This window comes from Trichomycterus rosablanca, chromosome 3 (assembly GCF_030014385.1).
Source record: "Trichomycterus rosablanca isolate fTriRos1 chromosome 3, fTriRos1.hap1, whole genome shotgun sequence".
NCBI lineage: Eukaryota > Metazoa > Chordata > Actinopteri > Siluriformes > Trichomycteridae > Trichomycterus > Trichomycterus rosablanca.
This window is the reverse complement of record NC_085990.1, coordinates 37,215,993-37,238,310: the sequence shown is the minus strand read 5'-3', so window position 1 is coordinate 37,238,310 and position 22,318 is coordinate 37,215,993. Positions and strand designations below refer to the sequence as shown.

Here is a 22,318-nt window from a genome sequence, read left to right as displayed (position 1 = left end):
GGAAAAGGAATTATGAGCTTACAAAAATTTAATTTAAAATGTTAAGAATTGACGATGATTGTGATAATTGACAATTGAACAACTACTGGGCACATGTGTTCTTAGAGAGGACATTAAAGTAATTTTCTTTAACTATGACCCTACAGGGTCTAAAGTTGCATGTCTCTTTAATGTTAAACCCATCAATTCAGTTTTCTTAAGCACAAACAACCCTCTCCTAGCATCAATCAGCACTCGTCTTCAACTTTCCAATTTTCTTCTCTCCCCCTCCCGCTTTTTCCTGCAAGGTCTGTCTTTGAAGTGTGTTCCCCCTCCCGTACCCACCAACGCGTTTGCACCCAGTCACTGATGGCCCAAATAACTGTGTCTAGGACAATTGACAATGGCAGTCGTCTATTCGTGTGAGCAAGGCTTTTTTTATGTTTAGAGATAACCCCCATCCCTTTTGGTCCTAACCACTCATTACTACAAGCAAAGACTACTGGCTTAAACATAAGGGAACTCACAGACTGACACTGCTTCTGTTCAGCAAGTCTTGTGCATTTAAAGCAGGAGTTTATAGCATTCTGGCCCCGTTATTTCAAGTAACGTAAGATAAGTAAATATAAAAGCTTAATTATAATTTGTGTACAGTTATAACAAACAGCAAGGTTCATACTTTTATCTGGAATTTGTGCATCATTATGACTGATCACTTGCCAACAGAAAGACAACCAGTGCAGTTCCAATGTAAAATGTTTCAACATTTATGTCATTTTTGTTTTATCTTTAGTCATAATTAAGGCCTTTGGTCACTAGTCTATAGAAATCTGTATTCAAGCACTTATTAAGCAAAAGAACAGGACTTTGAACTTTGAAATGCGCATGTAGGCTGTCCTAATTTACATGTCACAAACAATTTGGTAAAGGACCACTGGCTTTACTTTCGTTCAAAAGTCTGCGAAAATCTAAGTATTAATGGCTTTACAGTCAATAAACGTTTTATCAGCAAGGTATTTCATTGGGATGGCATAAAAAATACATGTTTAGCCTATATCAATGCTTTTTAACCTTTTATCAGCCAGACTGCAAAGGGCAGCTGATGTGGCCAGACACCCTTTTGCATTACGTAACATACATTCCAAATTGTATAGTGTATATGTGTCGACAGCCTCTAATGACCCATGGGCTGCAAGTTCCAACCAATAGACACTGGTGAGTTTATACAACAAATGTTTTTGTTAGTGTATTGTCCATCAACAGTGCTACAAGTTCATTTTTATTACACTCAAGTACTAATAAAGTACTAAACCCATTACAACCATAACAAAAGCTGGTTTTGGACTTATAGTAATAGTAGGAGTAATAGTAGACGTACATAGACATTTTTCCATTAACTTCAAAATTAAGAGCTATCTGAGATAATTATATAATGGCAGCAATAATTCAGACAATGTTAATAGACCAATTACAATAGACTTTAAGTGACCTAATAATAAGACCAACCACAAAACCCCCATTATAGAGTTTTTCTGGGCCTCATGTTAAGAGAGCAGAACAAGTGAGCATTTTGTCTTACTTTTTATTTAAAATTACAGGTGAACACAATACCGGCTCCCTCATGAAAATCAAAACCCACTGGCCACACTATCTGGGAAAAAGATGTCTAGTCCATAGAGATAAGCATTCACTGGTGAGAAAGTTAGGGTCAGGCGTCAGTGTTCCACAATGTTTAGACAACAGCATGCGCATGATTGACTGCTTCAGATCAAAGCAGCTCCTAAAGGTTAACTTATCACAGTGGCCCAGGATTAAAGCTTCCATTGTTGCTGGAATTTTTTGTCATCTTTGGAATGTCCTTTTGTCTGCAAACGTAAGTGTTTTTTGCCAGCTTAATGCTGGATAAGATCTCTGCTTTTAAGTTAAAACTGCTAGTCAAAACAGCTAAAGAAAACAAACTGTATGCACCACTGGCAAAACCCCCAAATAAGTTAAGTACTAGTACTGGGGATGGTCCAATCACATTTTTTTATTTATTTTGCATCCAGTTTTTATATCAAAGAAATGACTGTTGCCTGAGACCAATACTGTTATTACTAAAAAATTTAAGTTAAGTTGTTCCAACCAATTTATGCATACGGTGGGTGGAACAAAGCCCTATAGTGCAGGAACAACCTTAAATACTAAATACTAAAAATCGATCTCTCCTAATGTCAGAGTTCAAAGTTGCAATATGATTTAAAGTGGCTGTGTCCCAAACTACATACTACTGCACTAAGCACAATGTCTAAAAACTAAACTTTCAGTGGTATATTTACACACTATGTAGCACATGCGTAGGGACACGGGCAGGAAATCAATAGTAAACAATGTCCAAATGTCTCTGGCTTCCCTTTTAAGAAAAATCAAGCAATGTACTGCTCTCAAAATCATATTAGAACTGCTGACCTCAATGCACCATGTTAACTTATTTATCTAGTAAAAAACAATTTACCAATGCTGATGGACACAGCCTCAGCATATTAGCATGCTTTCATTACCACCTAAAAGCTCTTTGATAGTACACAGCAAAGTAAATTATGCAATTTACATGAATCTAAAGTTGATTAAAATGCATGCCAGAGCTTAATCAACTGCACTGCTGGAATTAATAATCAACAAAGGTGGACAGACACAAGGTTTTGTTAGGGTTATAAACAGCATGTAATACATACTTGGTGCCGTTTTTCCATTTTGTATGTATTCATTGCAATAAATCAGCTTTAAAAAGTGTTTCAGTACCCAGTAATTCTGGTAATCTGGCCTTGTGTTTTTAAGATGTGACCTCTGCTTGCTGGTAGAGCTTTAAGTGCTTCAGCTTTTGTAGCCTAGAGTGCAGGAATTTCTTTCATTCAGTGTGGATGGCCAACTTAATTCAAAAACTGCCTCCTACAGAGTTTCAAGTATACTCAAGCTTTGAGACTGAGCTACAGCAAATACATTTTAATATGAATATTACAGCTACAACAAAACCTGTAAAAGATTAGATTTTGTTTGTGCCTGGGCCGAATCTGTGGGACATGTTTGCCACTAGAAGAAACATGGTAGACTTACAGAAATGGTTATTAAACTTAAACAAATGCTTTATAAACTCCAATAAATTATTTATAAAAAGTCATTTGCGCTTTAATGGGCACTTATGGTTCAGTGGTTAAGCTACTGAGCTGTAGAAATAGTTCAACTTACAGCTAACCAGTCTAAGAATCAAAGAGGAACCAGATTTGATTAGAAAGAGTATGGAAAGCACAAAATTGTAAACAAGCTTTTAACCTATTGCTTTTATGGTGGAAGCAAAAACTTTTTAAAGAATTTAGCATAAAGTCACTGAGGTCTACACACACACACACTGGTCCATTTAGTTGACTTTTTCATTTGGTTTTATATTAATTACATTCATGCCAGTGAAACATTTTTGGAACACTTACTTTATTGAACATGAACTATTTTTAGTCATGAAGAAATAGTTAAACTTACAGCTAACCAGCCTAAGAACCCAAGAGGAACCAGATTTGATTAGAAAGAGTATGGAAAGCATAAGATTGCAAGCAAGCTTTTAACCCATTGCTTTTTAATTGCTATAAACTTTTTAAAGAATTTAGCATAAGCTCACTGAGGTCTATACACACACACTGGTCCATTTAGTTGACTTTTTCATTAAGTTTTATATTAATTACATTACATGTCAATGAAACATTTTTGGAACACTGTTACTTTATTGAACATGAACTATTTTTTAGTCATGTTTCCTTCAAAAACAAGCCAATCCTAAAGCATATGTATATTTTATACAGTCCCAGTTTTACATAGTAAATACAAAGACAAGTTTAAAACAAATCTAAAGCTTTGGACTGTTGCAGCTTACCTCTTTGCTGGCACTCCACTGAGGATGCACACAGCAGGACCAGTGCAAAAACGAGCCGCATCTCTTCTCTTGAACATGCACGTACAATCAAAATGCCTTTCCTTTAAAAATAATAAATATGATTAAAACTGCTTGGTTCTCTTATTTCTCTGCATTTAGTCTCCGTTCTCCCTGTTGCATGTAGTCACCGTCTCTCTGTCTTTCTCTGTCTCTCTCTCTCATTCAGCAGTAACTCCTTCTTAACTTTTTATTCTGTCCCGCTACCATTGGTTGGACTGTACCAATTTGCAAAAAAAGAGGTTTTCCCAGCCCACCCACCCCCAAATATGGACAAATCCACTCAAGAGCTGGGGGCCAGTTCCATGCGCAATTCATTCACGAGAGTTCAGCTCTTTCAGTGAGTCAATCGATTCGCTCACTTGTAAGAGTCGACTCACTGTACTCTTAATTCTTTTAAGCTTTATTTAGTGTTTTATTTTTATTTTTTATGTTTTGCTTTTTTTCAAATTTAACAAAAGTAAGTACTGCTATGACCTATATTTGACTACTGACAACTTTAGGTGCACTTGTCAATATTTATTTGTTTGTCTTATTTTTTTATTATCAAGTGTGGTTAAGTCGAGTCCGACTCTTTGCGACCATATTTCTCCAGGACATCTTGTTTTCTGTGTTGGTCTTCGGGCTTTTTAATTGTTACTATCATAAACGAGGTGAATGTATCTAAAAAACAAAGACAGCTTGTTGAAGCAGTGTAATTAAAGCAACCATATTATAAGAAATTGATAATAAATACAATAAAAAACTGCCTCTGAAAAACTCCTCCGGGTTTGCTTATTTACATTATTTTCGCTTGTTATCTATGTAAATGACCAAACAAACCATTACTCCATTATCATATCTACTGCTCACGAATCCCAGTTAATAGTTACATTTGAATTAAGAGTTAATTCACTAGCTTTTCACACGTTTTCATACATGCTTTTTAGGGTTAATACCTGCTTTGTGTGGGGTTTAGCAACCCTGATCAGGAAAAAGTGGTTACTGAAGATGAACTGATGGAAAGAATAATGATCTGTGTTTATTACCATTGTCTTATCGTGTATTATTGTCAAAAATGCGTTGGTGAACTTTTACCCTGTTACTACAAGAAGCAACTACTTTAAAATGAATGGAAATAAACGCTCAAGACTTTCTGTTATGTCCCATTTTTAATCACAGTAATTCCTGGCCTCTACCCCCACCTAGTGGTCCAGCAGTGCTTCAGCGTGAGGAAGGAGCTATTCATTTTCAAGTTTTTCTTTCCTTATTGAAAAAATCGATTATCTGACTTATCGCCAGATCCACATTTTAAGTGAATGTTGTATTATGCTCGCCCATCATTATTTAAGTATTAATTATCTAATTGCATTCATCAATAGAACCTAAAGTGACATAACTATTTGACAGTGGCCACCTTGGCACAATATTAATTGGATAAATGCCTCGATTTTGTCCCGCCCCCGGGTGGATTGTTAAGGGAACGTTTGGGTGAATTGTTGAGGGAACATTTGGGTGGATTGTTGAGGGAACATTTGGGTGGATTGTTGAGGGAACATTTGGGTGAATTGTTGAGGGAACATTTGGGTGAATTGTTGAGGGAACATTTGGGTGGATTGTTGAGGGAACATTTGGGTGGATTGTTGAGGGAACGTTTGGGTGGATTGTTAAGGGAACGTTTGGGTGAATTGTTGAGGGAACATTTGGGTGGATTGTTGAGGGAACATTTGGGTGGATTGTTAAGGGAACGTTTGGGTGAATTGTTGAGGGAACATTTGGGTGGATTGTTAAGGGAACGTTTGGGCGAATTGTTTAAAACCCAAACGTTTTCTCAACGATCCACCCACCCAACCATTACCTCAACAATTCACCCAACCATTCCCAACAATCTACCCAAACGTTTCCTCAACGTTCCCCCGTCACGTTCCTTCAACGTTCCCCCAAACGTTCCCCCCGAACGTTCCCTCAACGTTCCCCACGAACGTTCTCTCAACGTTCCCCCCGAACGTTCCCTCAACGTTCCGCCCCGAACGTTCCCCCACAAACGTTCCCTCACGAACGTTCCCCCAACGTTTCCACACGAACGTTCCTTCAACGTTCCTTCCCGAATGTTCCCCCACGAACGTTCCCCTAATGTTCCTTCACGAACGTTCCCCCAACGTCCCCCCCCGAACGTTCCGCCAACAATCCTTCACGAACGTTCCCCCAACGTTTCCACACGAAGGCTCCCCCAACGTTTCCCCCCAACGTTCCCCGACGAACGTTCCCTCAACGTTCCTTCACGAACGTTCCCCCAACGTTTCCACACGAAAGTTCCCACAACGTTCCCTCCGAACATTCCCCCAACGTTTCCCCGCGAACGTTCCCTCAACGTTCCTTCACGAACGTTCCCCCAACGTTTCCACACAAACGTTTCCCCAACGTTCCTTCACGAACATTGCCCCAACGTTTCCACACGAACGTTCCCCCAACGTTCCCCCCGAACGTTCTCGAAACGTTCCCCCCGAACGTTCCCTCAACGTTCCGCCCCGAACGTTCCCCCACAAACGTTCCCTCACGAACGTTCCCCCAACATTCCCCCACGAACGTTCCCCTAATGTTCCTTCACGAACGTTCCCCCAACGTCCCCCCCCCGAACGTTCCGCCAACAATCCTTCACGAACGTTCCCCCAACGTTTCCACACGAAGGCTCCCCCAACGTTTCCCCCCAACGTTCCCCGACGAACGTTCCCTCAACGTTCCTTCACGAACGTTCCCCCAACGTTTCCACACGAAAGTTCCCACAACGTTCCCTCCGAACATTCCCCCAACGTTTCCCCGCGAACGTTCCCTCAACGTTCCTTCACGAACGTTCCCACAACGTTTCCACACAAACGTTTCCCCAACGTTCCTTCACGAACATTGCCCCAACGTTTCCACACGAACGTTCCCCCAACGTTCCCCCCGAACGTTCTCGAAACGTTTCCCCACGAACGTTCCCTCAACGTTCCGCCCCGAACGTTCCCCCCCAAATGTTCACTCAACGTTCCTTCATTAACGTTCCCCCAACGTTTCCACACGAACGTTCCTTCAACGTTCCCCCCGAACATTCCCTCAATGTTCCTTCACGAACGTTCCCCCAACGTTCCCCCCCGAACGTTTCCCCAACGTTCCTTCACAAACGTTCCCCCAACGTTCCCCCCAAACGATTCCCCAACGTTCCTTCACGAACGTTCCCCCAACGTTCCCCCCAAACGTTCCTCCAACGTTCATCGACGAACGTTCCCTCAACGTTCCTTCACAAACGTTCCCCCAACGTTTCTACACGAACGTTCCCCCAATGTTCCCCCCGAAAGTTCCCTAAACGTTCCTTCACGAACGTTCCCCCAACGTTTCCACACAAACGTTTCCCCAACGTTCCCCCCCGAACGTTCCCGAAACGTTTCCTCACGAACGTTCCCCCAACGTTCCCCCACGTTGCGTTGGAAATAAACGCTCAAGACTTTCTGTTGTCCCATTTTTAATCACAGTAATTCCTGGCATCTACCCCCACCTAGTGGTCCAGCAGTGCTTCAGCGTGAGGAAGGAGCTATTCATTTTCAAGTTTTACTTTCCTTATTGAAAAATTCGATTATTTGACTTATCACCAGATCCACATTTTAAGTGAATGTTGTATTATGCTCGCCCATCATTATTTAAGTATTAATTATCTAATTGCATTCATCAATAGAACCTAAAGTTCTATTGTCGTGCCGCCGCCGCCGCCTGGTTGCCGCTCTCAGGTCGCAGCCTGGAGGTGAGCGGCCAGGGTTCGCGCCTCGCGCTTTCCCTTTTTCCCCTTTATGTTTTTTCCCTTGTTTCTTTCAGTCTGGCGTCACCGGCTGCCTTCGGGATTCCCCGAAGTGTTTTTTGTTACTGTTATTCCTTTATTTTATTGTATATTATGTTTATGATTTTGTAAATAAAACCCTTTTAAGTTAAACCCTCTGCATCCTTGGGTCCTTCCTCCCTGAATCATAACAGTAAGGTGCGACCATTCCAGGACCCAGCAGAGGGCCCCGTTCTCTCCCAAAATTTTTTTTGGGGGGGCACTCCCCCAGTGGCTTTCAGCCACTGGTGGGGACGGGACCGCCGTCTAGAGACCTCGGGAGAGGTCTCTTTAAGGAGGGGGTACTGTTAGGTTCTGTGGCGTCAGGGGAATGTGCCATCTCTCCCTGACACCACAGGCCTTACAGAGCAGAAACGAGCTGCTCATTTAATTACCTGGGCAGCTCGTTAGGGCGAACGAGCTACAGCTGTGCCTGGTGCCTTCCCTTATTTAAGGGAAAGGTGCAGAGCTGTAGCCGTGGCACCTTCTGCTCATGTTGGCCGATTCTTTTTTCTTTCTTTGAGTTTGTTTGACACTGCGGTGTCCTTTTATGTTTATTGTTTTTTTTATCTTCAGGTTGTGCCGCCGCACTGTGCCGCCGCCGCCGTGCCGCTGCCGCCGGGCCACCGCTAGTGGGCGCCACCACGCCGCCGCCGCCGCCAAGCTGCCGCCATAGTGCCGCAGCTGTCGTGCCGCCGCCGCCGCCTGGTTGCCGCTCTCAGGTCGCCGTCGGGCCGCTGCCGCCGAGCCGTCGAGCCGCCGTGCCGCCGCCACCTAGAGACCCCATGACTGCGCCCAGAGGAACCTGACCCCCTCCCAGCTACCGCTGGTGACAGCGTCACGTTCCGCCCTCTGGAGCGCAGGAGCAAATGGCCACTTCCCAGCCACCCTGGCTGGTGACAGCGCCTTTGCTTTTAACTTTTGAAATCCGCAAGTAAATCACACCCGGTGGATGGCATGGCGCTGACCAGCATTAACTGCTGGTGAGCGCCGTGCCATTTATCTACCGGCGGTGTTATCCCCCCTTCTTCGGCCAACAGCGCGAGGTTTCCCACCTCGCGAACCCGGTCGCTTCGCCTCTTTAGTGCTGGGAGCGGTTTTGCTTTCAGCGTTGCTGTGGCAGCGTGCTTAAGCTCCCAGCCTGGAGGTGAGCGACCAGGGTTCGCGCCTCGCGCTTTCCCTTTTTCCCCTTTATGTTTTTTCCCTTGTTTCTTTCAGTCTGGCGTCACCGGCTGCCTTCGGGATTCCCCGAAGTGTTTTTTGTTACTGTTATTCCTTTATTTTATTGTATATTATGTTTATGATTTTGTAAATAAAACCCTTTTAAGTTAAACCCTCTGCATCCTTGGGTCCTTCCTCCCTGAATCATAACAAAAGTGACATAACTATTTGACAGTGGCCACCTTAGCACAATATTAATTGGATAAATGCCTCGATTTTGTCCCGCCCCCGGGTGAATTGTTGAGGGAACATTTGGGTGGATTGTTGAGGGAACATTTGGGTGGATTGTTGAGGGAACATTTGGGTGAATTGTTGAGGGAACATTTGGGTGGATTGTTGAGGGAACATTTGGGTGGATTGTTGAGGGAACATTTGGGTGAATTGTTGAGGGAACGTTTGGGTGGATTGTTGAGGGAACGTTTGGGTGGATTGTTGAGGGAACATTTGGGTGGATTGTTGAGGGAACGTTTGGGTGGATTGTTAAGGGAACGTTTGGGTGAATTGTTGAGGGAACATTTGGGTGAATTGTTGAGGGAACATTTGGGTGGATTGTTGAGGGAACATTTGGGTGGATTGTTAAGGGAACGTTTGGGTGAATTGTTGAGGGAACATTTGGGTGGATTGTTAAGGGAACGTTTGGGTGAATTGTTTAAAACCCAAACGTTTTCTCAACGATCCACCCACCCAACCATTACCTCAACAATTCACCCAACCATTCCCAACAATCTACCCAAACGTTTCCTCAACGTTCCCCCGTCACGTTCCTTCAACGTTCCCCCAAACGTTCCCCCCGAACGTTCCCTCAACGTTCCCCACGAACGTTCTCTCAACGTTCCCCCCGAACGTTCCCTCAACGTTCCGCCCCGAACGTTCCCCCACAAACGTTCCCTCACGAACGTTCCCCCAACGTTTCCACACGAACGTTCCTTCAACGTTCCTTCCCGACTGTTCCCCCAACATTCCCCCACGAACGTTCCCCTAATGTTCCTTCACGAACGTTCCCCCAACGTCCCCCCCCCGAACGTTCCGCCAACAATCCTTCACGAACGTTCCCCCAACGTTTCCACACGAAGGCTCCCCCAACGTTTCCCCCCAATGTTCCCCGACGAACGTTCCCTCAACGTTCCTTCACGAACGTTCCCACAACGTTTCCACACGAAAGTTCCCACAACGTTCCCTCCGAACATTCCCCCAACGTTTCCCCGCGAACGTTCCCTCAACGTTCCTTCACGAACGTTCCCCCAACGTTTCCACACAAACGTTTCCCCAACGTTCCTTCACGAACATTGCCCCAACGTTTCCACACGAACGTTCCCCCAACGTTCCCCCCGAACGTTCCCTCAACGTTCCGCCCCGAACGTTCCCCCACAAACGTTCCCTCACGAACGTTCCCCCAACATTCCCCCACGAACGTTCCCCTAATGTTCCTTCACGAACGTTCCCCCAACGTCCCCCCCCCCGAACGTTCCGCCAACAATCCTTCTCGAACGTTCCCCCAACGTTTCCACACGAAGGCTCCCCCAACGTTTCCCCCCAACGTTCCCCGACGAACGTTCCCTCAACGTTCCTTCACGAACTTTCCCCCAACGTTTCCACACGAAAGTTCCCACAACGTTCCCTCCGAACATTCCCCCAACGTTTCCCCGCGAACGTTCCCTCAACGTTCCTTCACGAACGTTCCCACAACGTTTCCACACAAACGTTTCCCCAACGTTCCTTCACGAACATTGCCCCAACGTTTCCACACGAACGTTCCCCCAATGTTCCCCCCGAACGTTCTCGAAACGTTTCCCCACGAACGTTCCCTCAACGTTCCGCCCCGAACGTTCCCCCCCAAATGTTCACTCAACGTTCCTTCATTAACGTTCCCCCAACGTTTCCACACGAACGTTCCTTCAACGTTCCCCCCGAACATTCCCTCAATGTTCCTTCACGAACGTTCCCCCAACGTTCCCCCCCGAACGTTTCCCCAACGTTCCTTCACAAACGTTCCCCCAACGTTCCCCCCAAACGATTCCCCAACGTTCCTTCACGAACGTTCCCCCAACGTTCCCCCCAAACGTTCCTCCAACGTTCATCGACGAACGTTCCCTCAACGTTCCTTCACAAACGTTCCCCCAACATTTCTACATGAACGTTCCCCCAATGTTCCCCCCGAAAGTTCCCTAAACGTTCCTTCACGAACGTTCCCCCAACGTTTCCACACAAACGTTTCCCCAACGTTCCCCCCCGAACGTTCCCGAAACGTTTCCTCACGAACGTTCCCCCAAAGTTCACCCACATTGCGTTGGAAATAAACGCTCAAGACTTTCTGTTGTCCCATTTTTAATCACAGTAATTCCTGGCCTCTACCCCCACCTAGTGGTCCAGCAGTGCTTCAGCGTGAGGAAGGAGCTATTCATTTTCAAGTTTTACTTTCCTTATTGAAAAATTCGATTATTTGACTTATCACCAGATCCACATTTTAAGTGAATGTTGTATTATGCTCGCCCATCATTATTTAAGTATTAATTATCTAATTGCATTCATCAATAGAACCTAAAGTGACATAACTATTTGACAGTGGCCACCTTAGCACAATATTAATTGGATAAATGCCTCGATTTTGTCCCGCCCCCGGGTGGATTGTTAAGGGAACGTTTGGGTGAATTGTTGAGGGAACATTTGGGTGGATTGTTAAGGGAACGTTTGGGTGGATTGTTGAGGGAACATTTGGGTGAATTGTTGAGGGAACATTTGGGTGAATTGTTGAGGGAACATTTGGGTGGATTGTTGAGGGAACATTTGGGTGGATTGTTGAGGGAACATTTGGGTGGATTGTTAAGGGAACGTTTGGGTGAATTGTTGAGGGAACATTTGGGTGGATTGTTGAGGGAACATTTGGGTGGATTGTTAAGGGAACATTTGGGTGGATTGTTAAGGGAACATTTGGGTGGATTGTTGAGGGAACATTTGGGTGGATTGTTAAGGGAACGTTTGGGTGAATTGTTGAGGGAACATTTGGGTGGATTGTTAAGGGAACGTTTGGGTGAATTGTTTAAAACCCAAACTTTTCTCAACGATCCACCCACCCAACCATTACCTCAACAATTCACCCAACCATTCCCAACAATCTACCCAAACGTTTCCTCAACGTTCCCCCGTCACGTTCCTTCAACGTTCCCCCAAACGTTCCCCCCGAACGTTCCCTCAAACGTTCCCCACGAACGTTCTCTCAACGTTCCCCCCGAACGTTCCCTCAACGTTCCGCCCCGAACGTTCCCCCACAAACGTTCCCTCACGAACGTTCCCCCAACGTTTCCACACGAACGTTCCTTCAACGTTCCTTCCTGAATGTTACCCCAACATTCCCCCACGAACGTTCCCCTAATGTTCCTTCACGAACGTTCCCCCAACGTTCCCCCACCCCGAACGTTCCGCCAACAATCCTTCACGAACGTTCCCCCAACGTTTCCACACGAAGGCTCCCCCAACGTTCCCCCCCAACTTTCCCCCAATGTTCCCCGACGAACGTTCCCTCAACGTTCCTTCACGAACGTTCCCCCAACGTTTCCACACGAACGTTCCCACAACGTTTCCCCCGAACATTCCCCCAACGTTTCCCCGCGAACGTTCCCTCAACGTTCCTTCACGAACGTTCCCCCAACGTTTCCACACAAATGTTTCCCCAACGTTCCTTCACGAACATTGCCCCAACGTTTCCACACGAACGTTCCCCCAACGTTCCCCCCGAACGTTCTCGAAACGTTTCCTCACGAACGTTCCCTCAACGTTCCGCCCCGAACGTTCCCCCCCAAATGTTCACTCAACGTTCCCCCAACGTTTCCACACGAACGTTCCTTCAACGTTCCCCCCCGAACATTCCCTCAATGTTCCTTCACGAACATTCCCCCAACGTTCCCCCCGAACGTTTCCCCAACGTTCCTTCACAAACGTTCCCCCAACGTTCCTTCACGAACGTTCCCCCAACGTTCCCCCCAAACGTTCCTCCAACGTTCATCGACGAACGTTCCCTCAACGTTCCTTCACAAACGTTCCCCCAACGTTTCTACACGAACGTTCCCCCAATGTTCCCCCCGAACGTTCCCTAAACGTTCCTTCACGAACGTTCCCCCAACGTTTCCACACAAACGTTTCCCCAACGTTCCCCACCGAACGTTCCCGAAACGTTTCCTCACGAACGTTCCCCCAACGTTCCTCCACGTTGCGTTGGAAATAAACGCTCAAGACTTTCTGTTGTCCCATTTTTAATCACAGTAATTCCTGGCTTCTACCCCCACCTAGTGGTCCAGCAGTGCTTCAGCGTGAGGAAGGAGCTATTCATTTTCAAGTTTTACTTTCCTTATTGAAAAATTCGATTATCTGACTTATCGCCAGATCCACATTTTAAGTGAATGTTGTATTATGCTCGCCCATCATTATTTAAGTATTAATTATCTAATTGCATTCATCAATAGAACCTAAAGAGACATAACTATTTGACTGTGGCCACCTTGGCACAATATTAATGCTACTTGTGGTTTGAACATATATTCAGGTATATGTCTTTTTGACTATTTTGAAAAAATAAATATAAGCCGCTCAGGTGGCGCAGCGGTAAAGTACGCTAGCGCACCAGAGTTGGGGTTTCGAATACATCAACATCATATTGAATCTCAGCTCTGCCTTTCCGACTGGGCTGGGCGGCAGCTATAGGGCTGGGCGAAATGGATCAAAAATAATATCTTGATATTTTTTCGCTGAACGGCGATATACGATATATATCTCGTTATTTTTTTTATCCCATAAGGTAATAACAAAAAGACACTTCTGAGACAAAGCTACATGTTCCAAATTTTTTACAGGCACTTTTATTAAAATTCATGCTGGGGAAGCTTCACACAAGAACTATTTTTACTTTAAAAAAAAGAGCTATTCTAAGAAAAAGAAAGATGTTTCTAAGGTAATAATAATAATACATCACATTTATATAGCGCTTTTCAATAACCCAAAGACGCTTACAAAGAACAATTGGTAAGACAAGGAACAAGTAAACAATGACAAACAGGAATACAATAATACAAAGTAAAACAACATATAAGGGGGGGGGGGGGAATGCTCGATCACCAAAGCTATGGAGATTAGAGGAAGGAACGGTAAGCAGACCAGCAGTAGAGGAACGGAGAGCACGCATAGGCTTGTAGATGCAGATGAGGTCAGAAAGATAGGACGGGGCAAGATTATTGAGGGCTTTATATGTGAGTAGAAGGATCTTAAACTGGATACGATATTTTATTGGAAGCCAGTGGAGGTTTTGGAGAACCGGTGTGATATGGTGATGGGACCGAGTGTAAGTGAGGAGGCGGGCAGCTGAGTTCTGAACCATCTGGAGTTTTTGAATCAGAGAAGAACTGATGCCTGCAAGAAGGGAGTTGCAGTAATCTAAACGACTAGAGATGAAGGCATGGATTAGTGCTTCAGCAGCAGTCTGGGAAAGACATGGGCGGATTTTAGCTATATTGCGCAGGTGGAAGAAAGAGGTTTTGACAATGGAGCTGACATGGGATTCAAGTTTGAGTGAAGAATCAAGCAGAACACCCAGATTCCGGACCACAGAGGAGGGAGACAGAACAACGTTATCAAGTAACAAAGTAAGAGGACCAGCTTTATTAAGGGCAGCTTTTGAGCCAATAAGAATGAGTTCAGTCTTATCACTGTTTAACATTAGTGAGTTGCATTGCATCCAGTTCTTAATTTCCAGGAGACACGATTCTAACTTACCAAGTGACGGGTTACAAAGGGAATCTAGCCTTAGATAAATCTGTATATCATCCGCATAACAATGAAAGTCAAGATTAAAGTGGCGGATAATCTTACCTAGTGGGAGAATATATATAATAAATAATAGTGGTCCAAGGACTGAGCCTTGCGGGACACCTTGAGTGAGAGATGAGGTAAATGACCTGTGCCCAGAGAGGGTAACAAATTGCTTGCGATCAGTTAGGTAGGAGGTGAGCCAGTCAAGAGCAGAACCACCAATGCCCAGCTCACTCAATCTATTCAGGAGAATGGAATGGAATGGAATGGTTCACTGTATCAAATGCAGCACTTAAGTCTAGGTATCTCCTGTCGTGTAATGTAAACGTTTTTTCAAAAATCCACCCAAACGTTTTCTCAAAAATCCACCCAAACGTTTTCTCAAAAATCCACCCAAACGTTTTCTCAAAAATCCACCCAAACGTTTTCTCAAAAATCCACCCAAACGTTTTCTCAGAAATCCACCCAAACGTTTTCTCAACAGTTGAGGGAATTTCTGGCTAGATTGTTGGGAATGGTTGGGTGAATTGTTGAGGGAACATTTGGGTGGATTGTTAAGGGAACGTTTGGGTGAATTGTTGAGGGAACATTTGGGTGGATTGTTAAGGGAACGTTTGGGTGGATTGTTAAGGGAATGGTTGGGTGAATTGTTTAAAACCCAAACGTTTTCTCAACGATCCACCCACCCAACCATTACCTCAACAATTCACCCAACCATTCCCAACAATCTACCCAAATGTTTCCTCAACGTTCCCCCGTCACGTTCCTTCAACGTTCCCCCAAACGTTCCCCCCGAACATTCCCCCACAAACGTTCCCTCACGAACGTTCCCCCAACGTTTCCACACGAAGGCTCCCCCAACGTTCCCCCCAAACTTTCCCCGACGAACGTTCCCTCAACGTTCCTTCACGAACGTTCCCCCAACGTTTCCACACGAACGTTCCCCCAACGTTCCCCCCGAACGTTCTCGAAACGTTTCCTCACGAACTTTCCCTCAACGTTCCGCCCCGAACGTTCCCCCCCAAATGTTCACTCAACGTTCCTTCATGAACGTTCCCCCAACGTTTCCACACGAACGTTCCTTCAACGTTCCTTCACGAATGTTCCCCCAACGTTCCCCCCCGAACATTCCCTCAATGTTCCTTCACGAACGTTCCCCCAACGTTTCTCCCCGAACGTTTCCCCAACGTTCCTTCACAAACGTTTCCGCAACGTTCCCCCCAAACGATTCCCCAACGTTCCTTCACGAACGTTCCCCCAACGTTCCCCCCAAACGTTACTCCAACGTTCCTCGACGAACGTTCCCTCAACGTTCCTTCACAAACGTCCCCCCAACGTTTCCACACGAACGTTCCCCCAATGTTCCCCCCCGAACGTTTCCCCAACGTTTCCCCACGAACGTTCCCCCAACGTTCCCCCACGTTGCGTTGGAAATAAACGCTCAAGACTTTCTGTTGTCCCATTTTTAATCACAGTAATTCCTGGCCTCTACCCCCACCTAGTGGTCCAGCAGTGCTTCAGCGTGAGGAAGGAGCTATTCATTTTCAAGTTTTACTTTCCTTATTGAAAAATTCGATTATCTGACTTATCGCCAGATCCACATTTTAAGTGAATGTTGTATTATGCTCGCCCATCATTATTTAAGTATTAATTATCTAATTGCATTTATCAATAGAACCTAAAGTGACATAACTATTTGACTGTGGCCACCTTGGCACAATATTAATGCTACTTGTGGTTTGAACATATATTCAGGTATATGTCTTTTTGACTTTAAAAAATAAATATAAGCCGCTCAGGTGGCGCAGCGGTAAAGTACGCTAGCGCACCAGAGTTGGGGTTTCGAATACATCAACATCGTATTGAATCTCAGCTCTGCCTTTCCGACTGGGCTGGGCGGCAGCTATAGGGCTGGGCGATATGGATAAAAAATAATATCTTGATATTTTTTCGCTGAACGGCGATATACGATATATATCTCGATATTTTTTTATCCTATAAGGTAATAACAAAAAGACACTTCTGAGACAAAGCTACATGTTCCAAATTTTTTACAGGCACTTTTATTAAAATTCATGCTGGGGAAGCTTCACAACAAGAACTATTTTTACAAAAAAAAAAAAGAGCTATTCTAAGAAAAAGAAAGATGTTTCTAAGGTATATCCTGTCGTGTAATGTAAACGTTTTTTTAAAAATCCACCCAAACGTTTTCTCAAAAATCCACCCAAACGTTTTCTCAGAAATCCACCCAAACGTTTTCTCAGAAATCCACTTAAACGTTTTCTCAGAAATCCACCCAAACGTTTTCTCAAAAATCCAGCCAAACATTTTCACAAAAATCCGGCCAAACGTTTTCTCAACAGTTGAGGGAATTTCTGGCTAGATTGTTGGGAATGTTTGGCTGAATTGTTGAGGGAACATTTGGGTGGATTGTTAAGGGAACGTTTGGGTGAATTGTTTAAAACCCAAACTTTTTTCTCAACGATCCACCCAACCAACCATTACCTCAACAATTCACCCAACCATTCCCAACAATCTACCCAAACGTTTCCTCAACGTTCCCCCGTCACGTTCCTTCAACGTTCCCCCAAACGTCCCCCCCCGAACGTTCCCTCACCGTTCGCCACGAACGTTCCCTCAACGTTCGCCACGAACGTTCGCCACGAACGTTCCCTCAACGTTCCCCCTGAATGTTTCCTCAACGTTCCCCCCGAACGTTCCCTCAACGTTCCTTCTCGAATGTTCCCCCAACGTTTCCACACGAACGTTCCTTCACGAATGTTCCCCCAACGTTCCCCCCGAATGTTCCCTCAACATTCCTTCATTAACGTTCCCCCAACGTTTCCCCACGAACGTTCCCCCAACGTTTCTCCACGAACGTTCCCCCAACGTTCCCCCCGAACGTTCCCCCAACATCCCTTCACGAACGTTCCCCCAACGTTTCCACACGAACGTTCCCCCAACATCCCTTCACGAACGTTCCCCCAACGTTTCCACACGAACGTTCCCCCAACGTTCCCCCCGAATGTTCCCGAAATGTTTCCTCACGAACGTTCCCCCAATGTTCCCCCGAACGTTCCTTCAACATTCCTTCACAAACGTTCCCCCAACGTTTCCACACGAACGTTCCCCCAACGTTCCTTCACGAACGTTCCCCCAACGTTTCCACACGAACGTTCCCCCAACGATGGTAGGGAAGATGTCGGAATTTATCGTTTCCGTCTGTGCTCGAGTTCTTCTGTTGTTTTGCACTGAGCTTGTGTGACATTAAATAAAGCGTTCTCTTTAAACCCCCCTCACATGTTTGGATTATGTATATGTCGCCACAACATTTACATTAATATTTTTTTACCGTATAGAACTCAGTTCTGTAACACAGGCAGAACTAATCGTTAATGTTACTGTGTAACTATTACAACATTTCATGCATTTTAATCAGCGTTCTGCTTCATGCACTTCATTATTATTTAACAGCTTTGTTTGTTGTTTAATTGCTGTTTGCTCCTTGTTTACTGCAGAGTTAGTTTTAATTTTTGGTTGTTTATTGGCCAAGAACAAGAAGACTATAATAGAAGATAACTAAATAAATGAGTCTCGGAAGTCGGGCGATCATCCAGTATAAACTAACACGACCACGTACAACATCCAGTACAGAAATCACTCCCCATAATGTTTTTTACAGATATAGCAAATATCTATACATGCACATCACATATACAAACACAAGAGTCAGAACAACAGGAGACGCACCGTTATGTTATTATTACTGTTTATAACACTTGTGCTTGATTTACACTGTTTATATATGAAGTAAATACATGCATGTCAGCGCGTGCATGCGCTTGTATGTATTTCCGTTTTCCAATATTGGTTTTTGAAACGAATAACGACTCGTTTTCTAGTTTTTCAACTTTGGGATTTGAAGTGAAAAACGAATGACCAAAGGTACACGGTGCTGGAACCTTTTGTCTGGACTTGTTTTCGGCATTCTCTACAGAATACATGATTCTGCTGTTCATCTGACACTTTGAATCCGAAACATCTCCAAATTATTGAGCCATTATTATTCTTTTTACTAAGCAGCTCCTCCACCGTCTCCATGCTATCATGGGAGTTTTACTTACAGAAATGTGTTCTGAGGGCAGAAAAGATCGGCGGTGGGGAGGGAGGGGTGAGTTGTGTTCAGTGAGTGAGAGAGGCGGGGCAGGTGAACATGCACAGAGACTAACTGGGAGAAGAGAAAGACGAACTGTCGGATCTAACTGGAACGCAACATCTATATCGATATAGACGATATTGTCTTATCTTATATCGCGTATGAAAATATATCGATATTTTATAAAATCTCGATATATTGCCCAGCCCTAGCGGCAGCATAACCAACGATTCAGGGTTAGAGGGTAAGAAAGTCGGATCATAGGTCGGATCATAGGTCCTCATAACTGGTGCGACTGCGGCCCCTGCTGGCTGACTGATGGCGCCTGCACAGGGCTGAGGAATAATGCTGATGGGGGTTTGGCCCTCCATACACAGTGCCCGTCAAGTGTATGAACTCCACTCGTGCAGGTGAAAAATGCAGTCTGTACTGACTGTACGTGCCGGAGGGGGGGCATGTCAGTTGAGAGGCGTCCTCAGTCAGCGGTGAAGGGTCGAATCAGTATAGAGGACGCAATCAGGGTAATTGGACACGACTAGATTAGGGGGGAAAAATTGGGGAAAAATACATATATAAAACATAATTTAAAAGCGATGCTTTAAATATAAAATAAGGGAAAGTGTCTTAACAATTTATATTAATTATTTGTTGCACAATCATTAGTCAGTTACAGCTTTATTTTTATTTACAGTATTTCAACGGTTAAGAAAAGGAACTGCCTTTCTGTAGCATTGTGGTTCAGTTTTGACCAATTCCGCTTGCCAATTTCAATATCCTTTATAATTTTAAGTAGGTTTTAAGACAGGTAATTGGCCAAATATACTTGCCAATTTTTTTTTTTAAGCCAGACTAATGTTGGATTTATGTTTAGTTTTCTTTTCGTTAAAAATCTGTGAGATTTAACACTTTCCATTCACGTAGCGTACGAAACATGAGGCGCAATATGCAATATGAGGCGATCCTAGCAATCACACAGTAATTACGTTAGTGTAACAGACTTTTTGTCGTATAGTGTTCTGACTAAGGCTGCGTCCGAAATTGCATACTTCCATACTAAACAGTATGCGAACGGAGTACGCAAGAACAGGTAGTGTGTCCAAATACGTAGTACGCGAAAAGTACCTGGATGACCTAGTGCGATAGTTTGTGTACAGTTTATTTCTTTCTTTATGGACGCAGCAAACTAAAGATTATAGATTACTCTAGCAATCGGCTAGACAAAATGTTCAAGATGCCGAAGTCTAAAGCAGCTAAAAACACGATTTGTGTAAGTGAGTTTGGAAAACTCCCAACCGATTCTGTGGACGCAGAGAATGATGTGTCAAAACACGGACGAAAATATTTGTCTTTGAGAGGGAGCTATTAAGGTAGCTGTTCTGTGTATTGTAGCTTCCATTGATTCTGTCATTTAATTTATTCGTGTTATTTAATAACTGCCTTTTCTTTGACTTTTCTTTAAAAATCTGTGTAATCTGTGATTTTTGAAAAACGAGGTCCATGAAATTAAACACATTTCCCCGTGAATTTAGTAGGGCCTTAGATATAATCTACACTGCCTGGTCAAAAAAAAGGTCACCACCTGGATTTAACTAAGCAAATGGGTAAGAGCCTCCCATTGGATAATTACTGCATGGGTGATTATGTTTCAGCTGGCAACAAGTTATTTATCCCTACCTGATGCAGTGAGTAGCTCCTCATTTGTTAAACAACCATGTCGAAAGACACATCCTGTGGTCGTGGAAAAGATGTTAAGCTGTTTCAGAAGGGTCAAATTATTGGCATGCATCAAGCAGAGAAAACATCTAAGGAGAAGCTGAAACTACTAAAATCGGGTTAAGAACTGTCCAACGCATTATTAAAAAGTGGAAGGACAGTGGGGAAACATCATCTTCCAGGAAGGAATGTGGTCGGAAAAAAATCTTGAATGATCGTGATCGGTGATCACTTAAACGTTTGGTGAAATCAAATGGTAGAAAAACTACAGTAGAACTCAGGGATATGTTTAATAGTGACAGTAAGAGCATTTCCACACACACAATGTGAAGGGAACTCAAGGGATTGGGACTAAACAGCTGTGTAGCCTTGAGAAAACCACTTGTCAATGAGGCTAACCGGCGAAAACGGCTTCAAATTGCTAGGGAGCATAAAGATTGGACTCTGGAGCAATGGAAGAAGGTCATGTGGTCTGATGAGTCCAGATTTGCCCTGTTCCAGAGTGATGGGCGCATCAGGGTAAGAAGAGAGGGGGCTGAAGTGATGCACCCATCATGCCTAGTGCCTACCGTACAAGTCTGTGGGGGCAGTGCTATGATCTGGGGTTGCTGCAGTTGGTCAGGTCTAGGTTCAGCAACGTTATGTGCACAAAGAATGAGGTCAGCTGACTACCTGAATATACTGAACGACCAGGTTATTCCATCAATGGATTTTTTCTTCCCTGATGGCACGGGCATATTCCAAGATGACAATGCCAGGATTCATCGGGCTCAAATTGTGAAAGAGTGGTTCAGGGAGCATGAGACATCATTTTCACACATGGATTGGCCACCACAGAGTCCAGACCTGAACCCCATTGAGAATCTTTGGGATGTGCTGGAGAAGACTTTGCGCAGTGGTCCAAATCTCCCATCATCAATACAAGATCTTGGGGAAAAATTAATGCAACTTTGGACAGAAATAAATGTTGTGACATTGCAGAAGCTTGTGGAAATGATGCCACAGCGAATGCGTGCCGTAATCAAAGCTAAAGGCGGTCCAACCAAATATTAGAAGGTGTGACCTTTTTTTTGGCCAGGCAGTGTATCTTGTCCTTTTCATTCCCAATCATGATTACCTCATCTGTTACCAATCCATCTGCCTATTGTGGGATCTTTTAAAATCAGTGTAACTTAAATATAATATAAACTTCTTCTATTTTGCCCATTTCAACTTTTTTGAGTCAGTTGCAGGCATTAAATTCTAAATGCAAATTTCCAAAATACATTCAAGTTGCAAAGTCAGCCAGATAGAAAATAAGAGCTGTGGAAATCCTGCATTTACAGACAGAAAAGAGAAACCATAAATGCTTACTTTAAGTGAATAGTTTATAGCCTAATTTTAGCCTAATGGACAGTGGTAGCCTAGCGGGTAGGGCTTTGGGCTATCAACTGTAAGGTTGAGAGTTTGAATCCCAGCTCTGCCATGCAGCCACTGTTGGGCCCTTGAGCAAAGCCCTTAACCCTCTCTGCTCCAAGGGCGCTGTACAATGGCTGACCCTGCACTCTGACCCAAGCTTCCAAACAAGCTAGGATATGCGAAAAAGGAATTTCATTGTACTGTACACCTGTTAAGGTGTATATGACAAATAAAGGCATTCTTCTATTCTAATAAGAGAAACAATGCTTTA

General features: G+C 44.2%; 1 protein-coding gene across 1 annotated transcript in view; it reads right to left on the bottom strand.

Moving 5' to 3' along the window:
* Positions 1-3,941, bottom strand: part of lama1 (laminin, alpha 1) — a 50,199-nt gene extending 46,258 nt beyond the window's left edge. The window contains exon 1 of the mRNA XM_062991240.1: positions 3,881-3,941. Coding sequence (XP_062847310.1) covers positions 3,881-3,941 — 61 coding nt within the window. The remainder of the gene's footprint in view (positions 1-3,880) is intronic.
* Between the last annotated feature and the right edge of the window lie 18,377 nt (positions 3,942-22,318).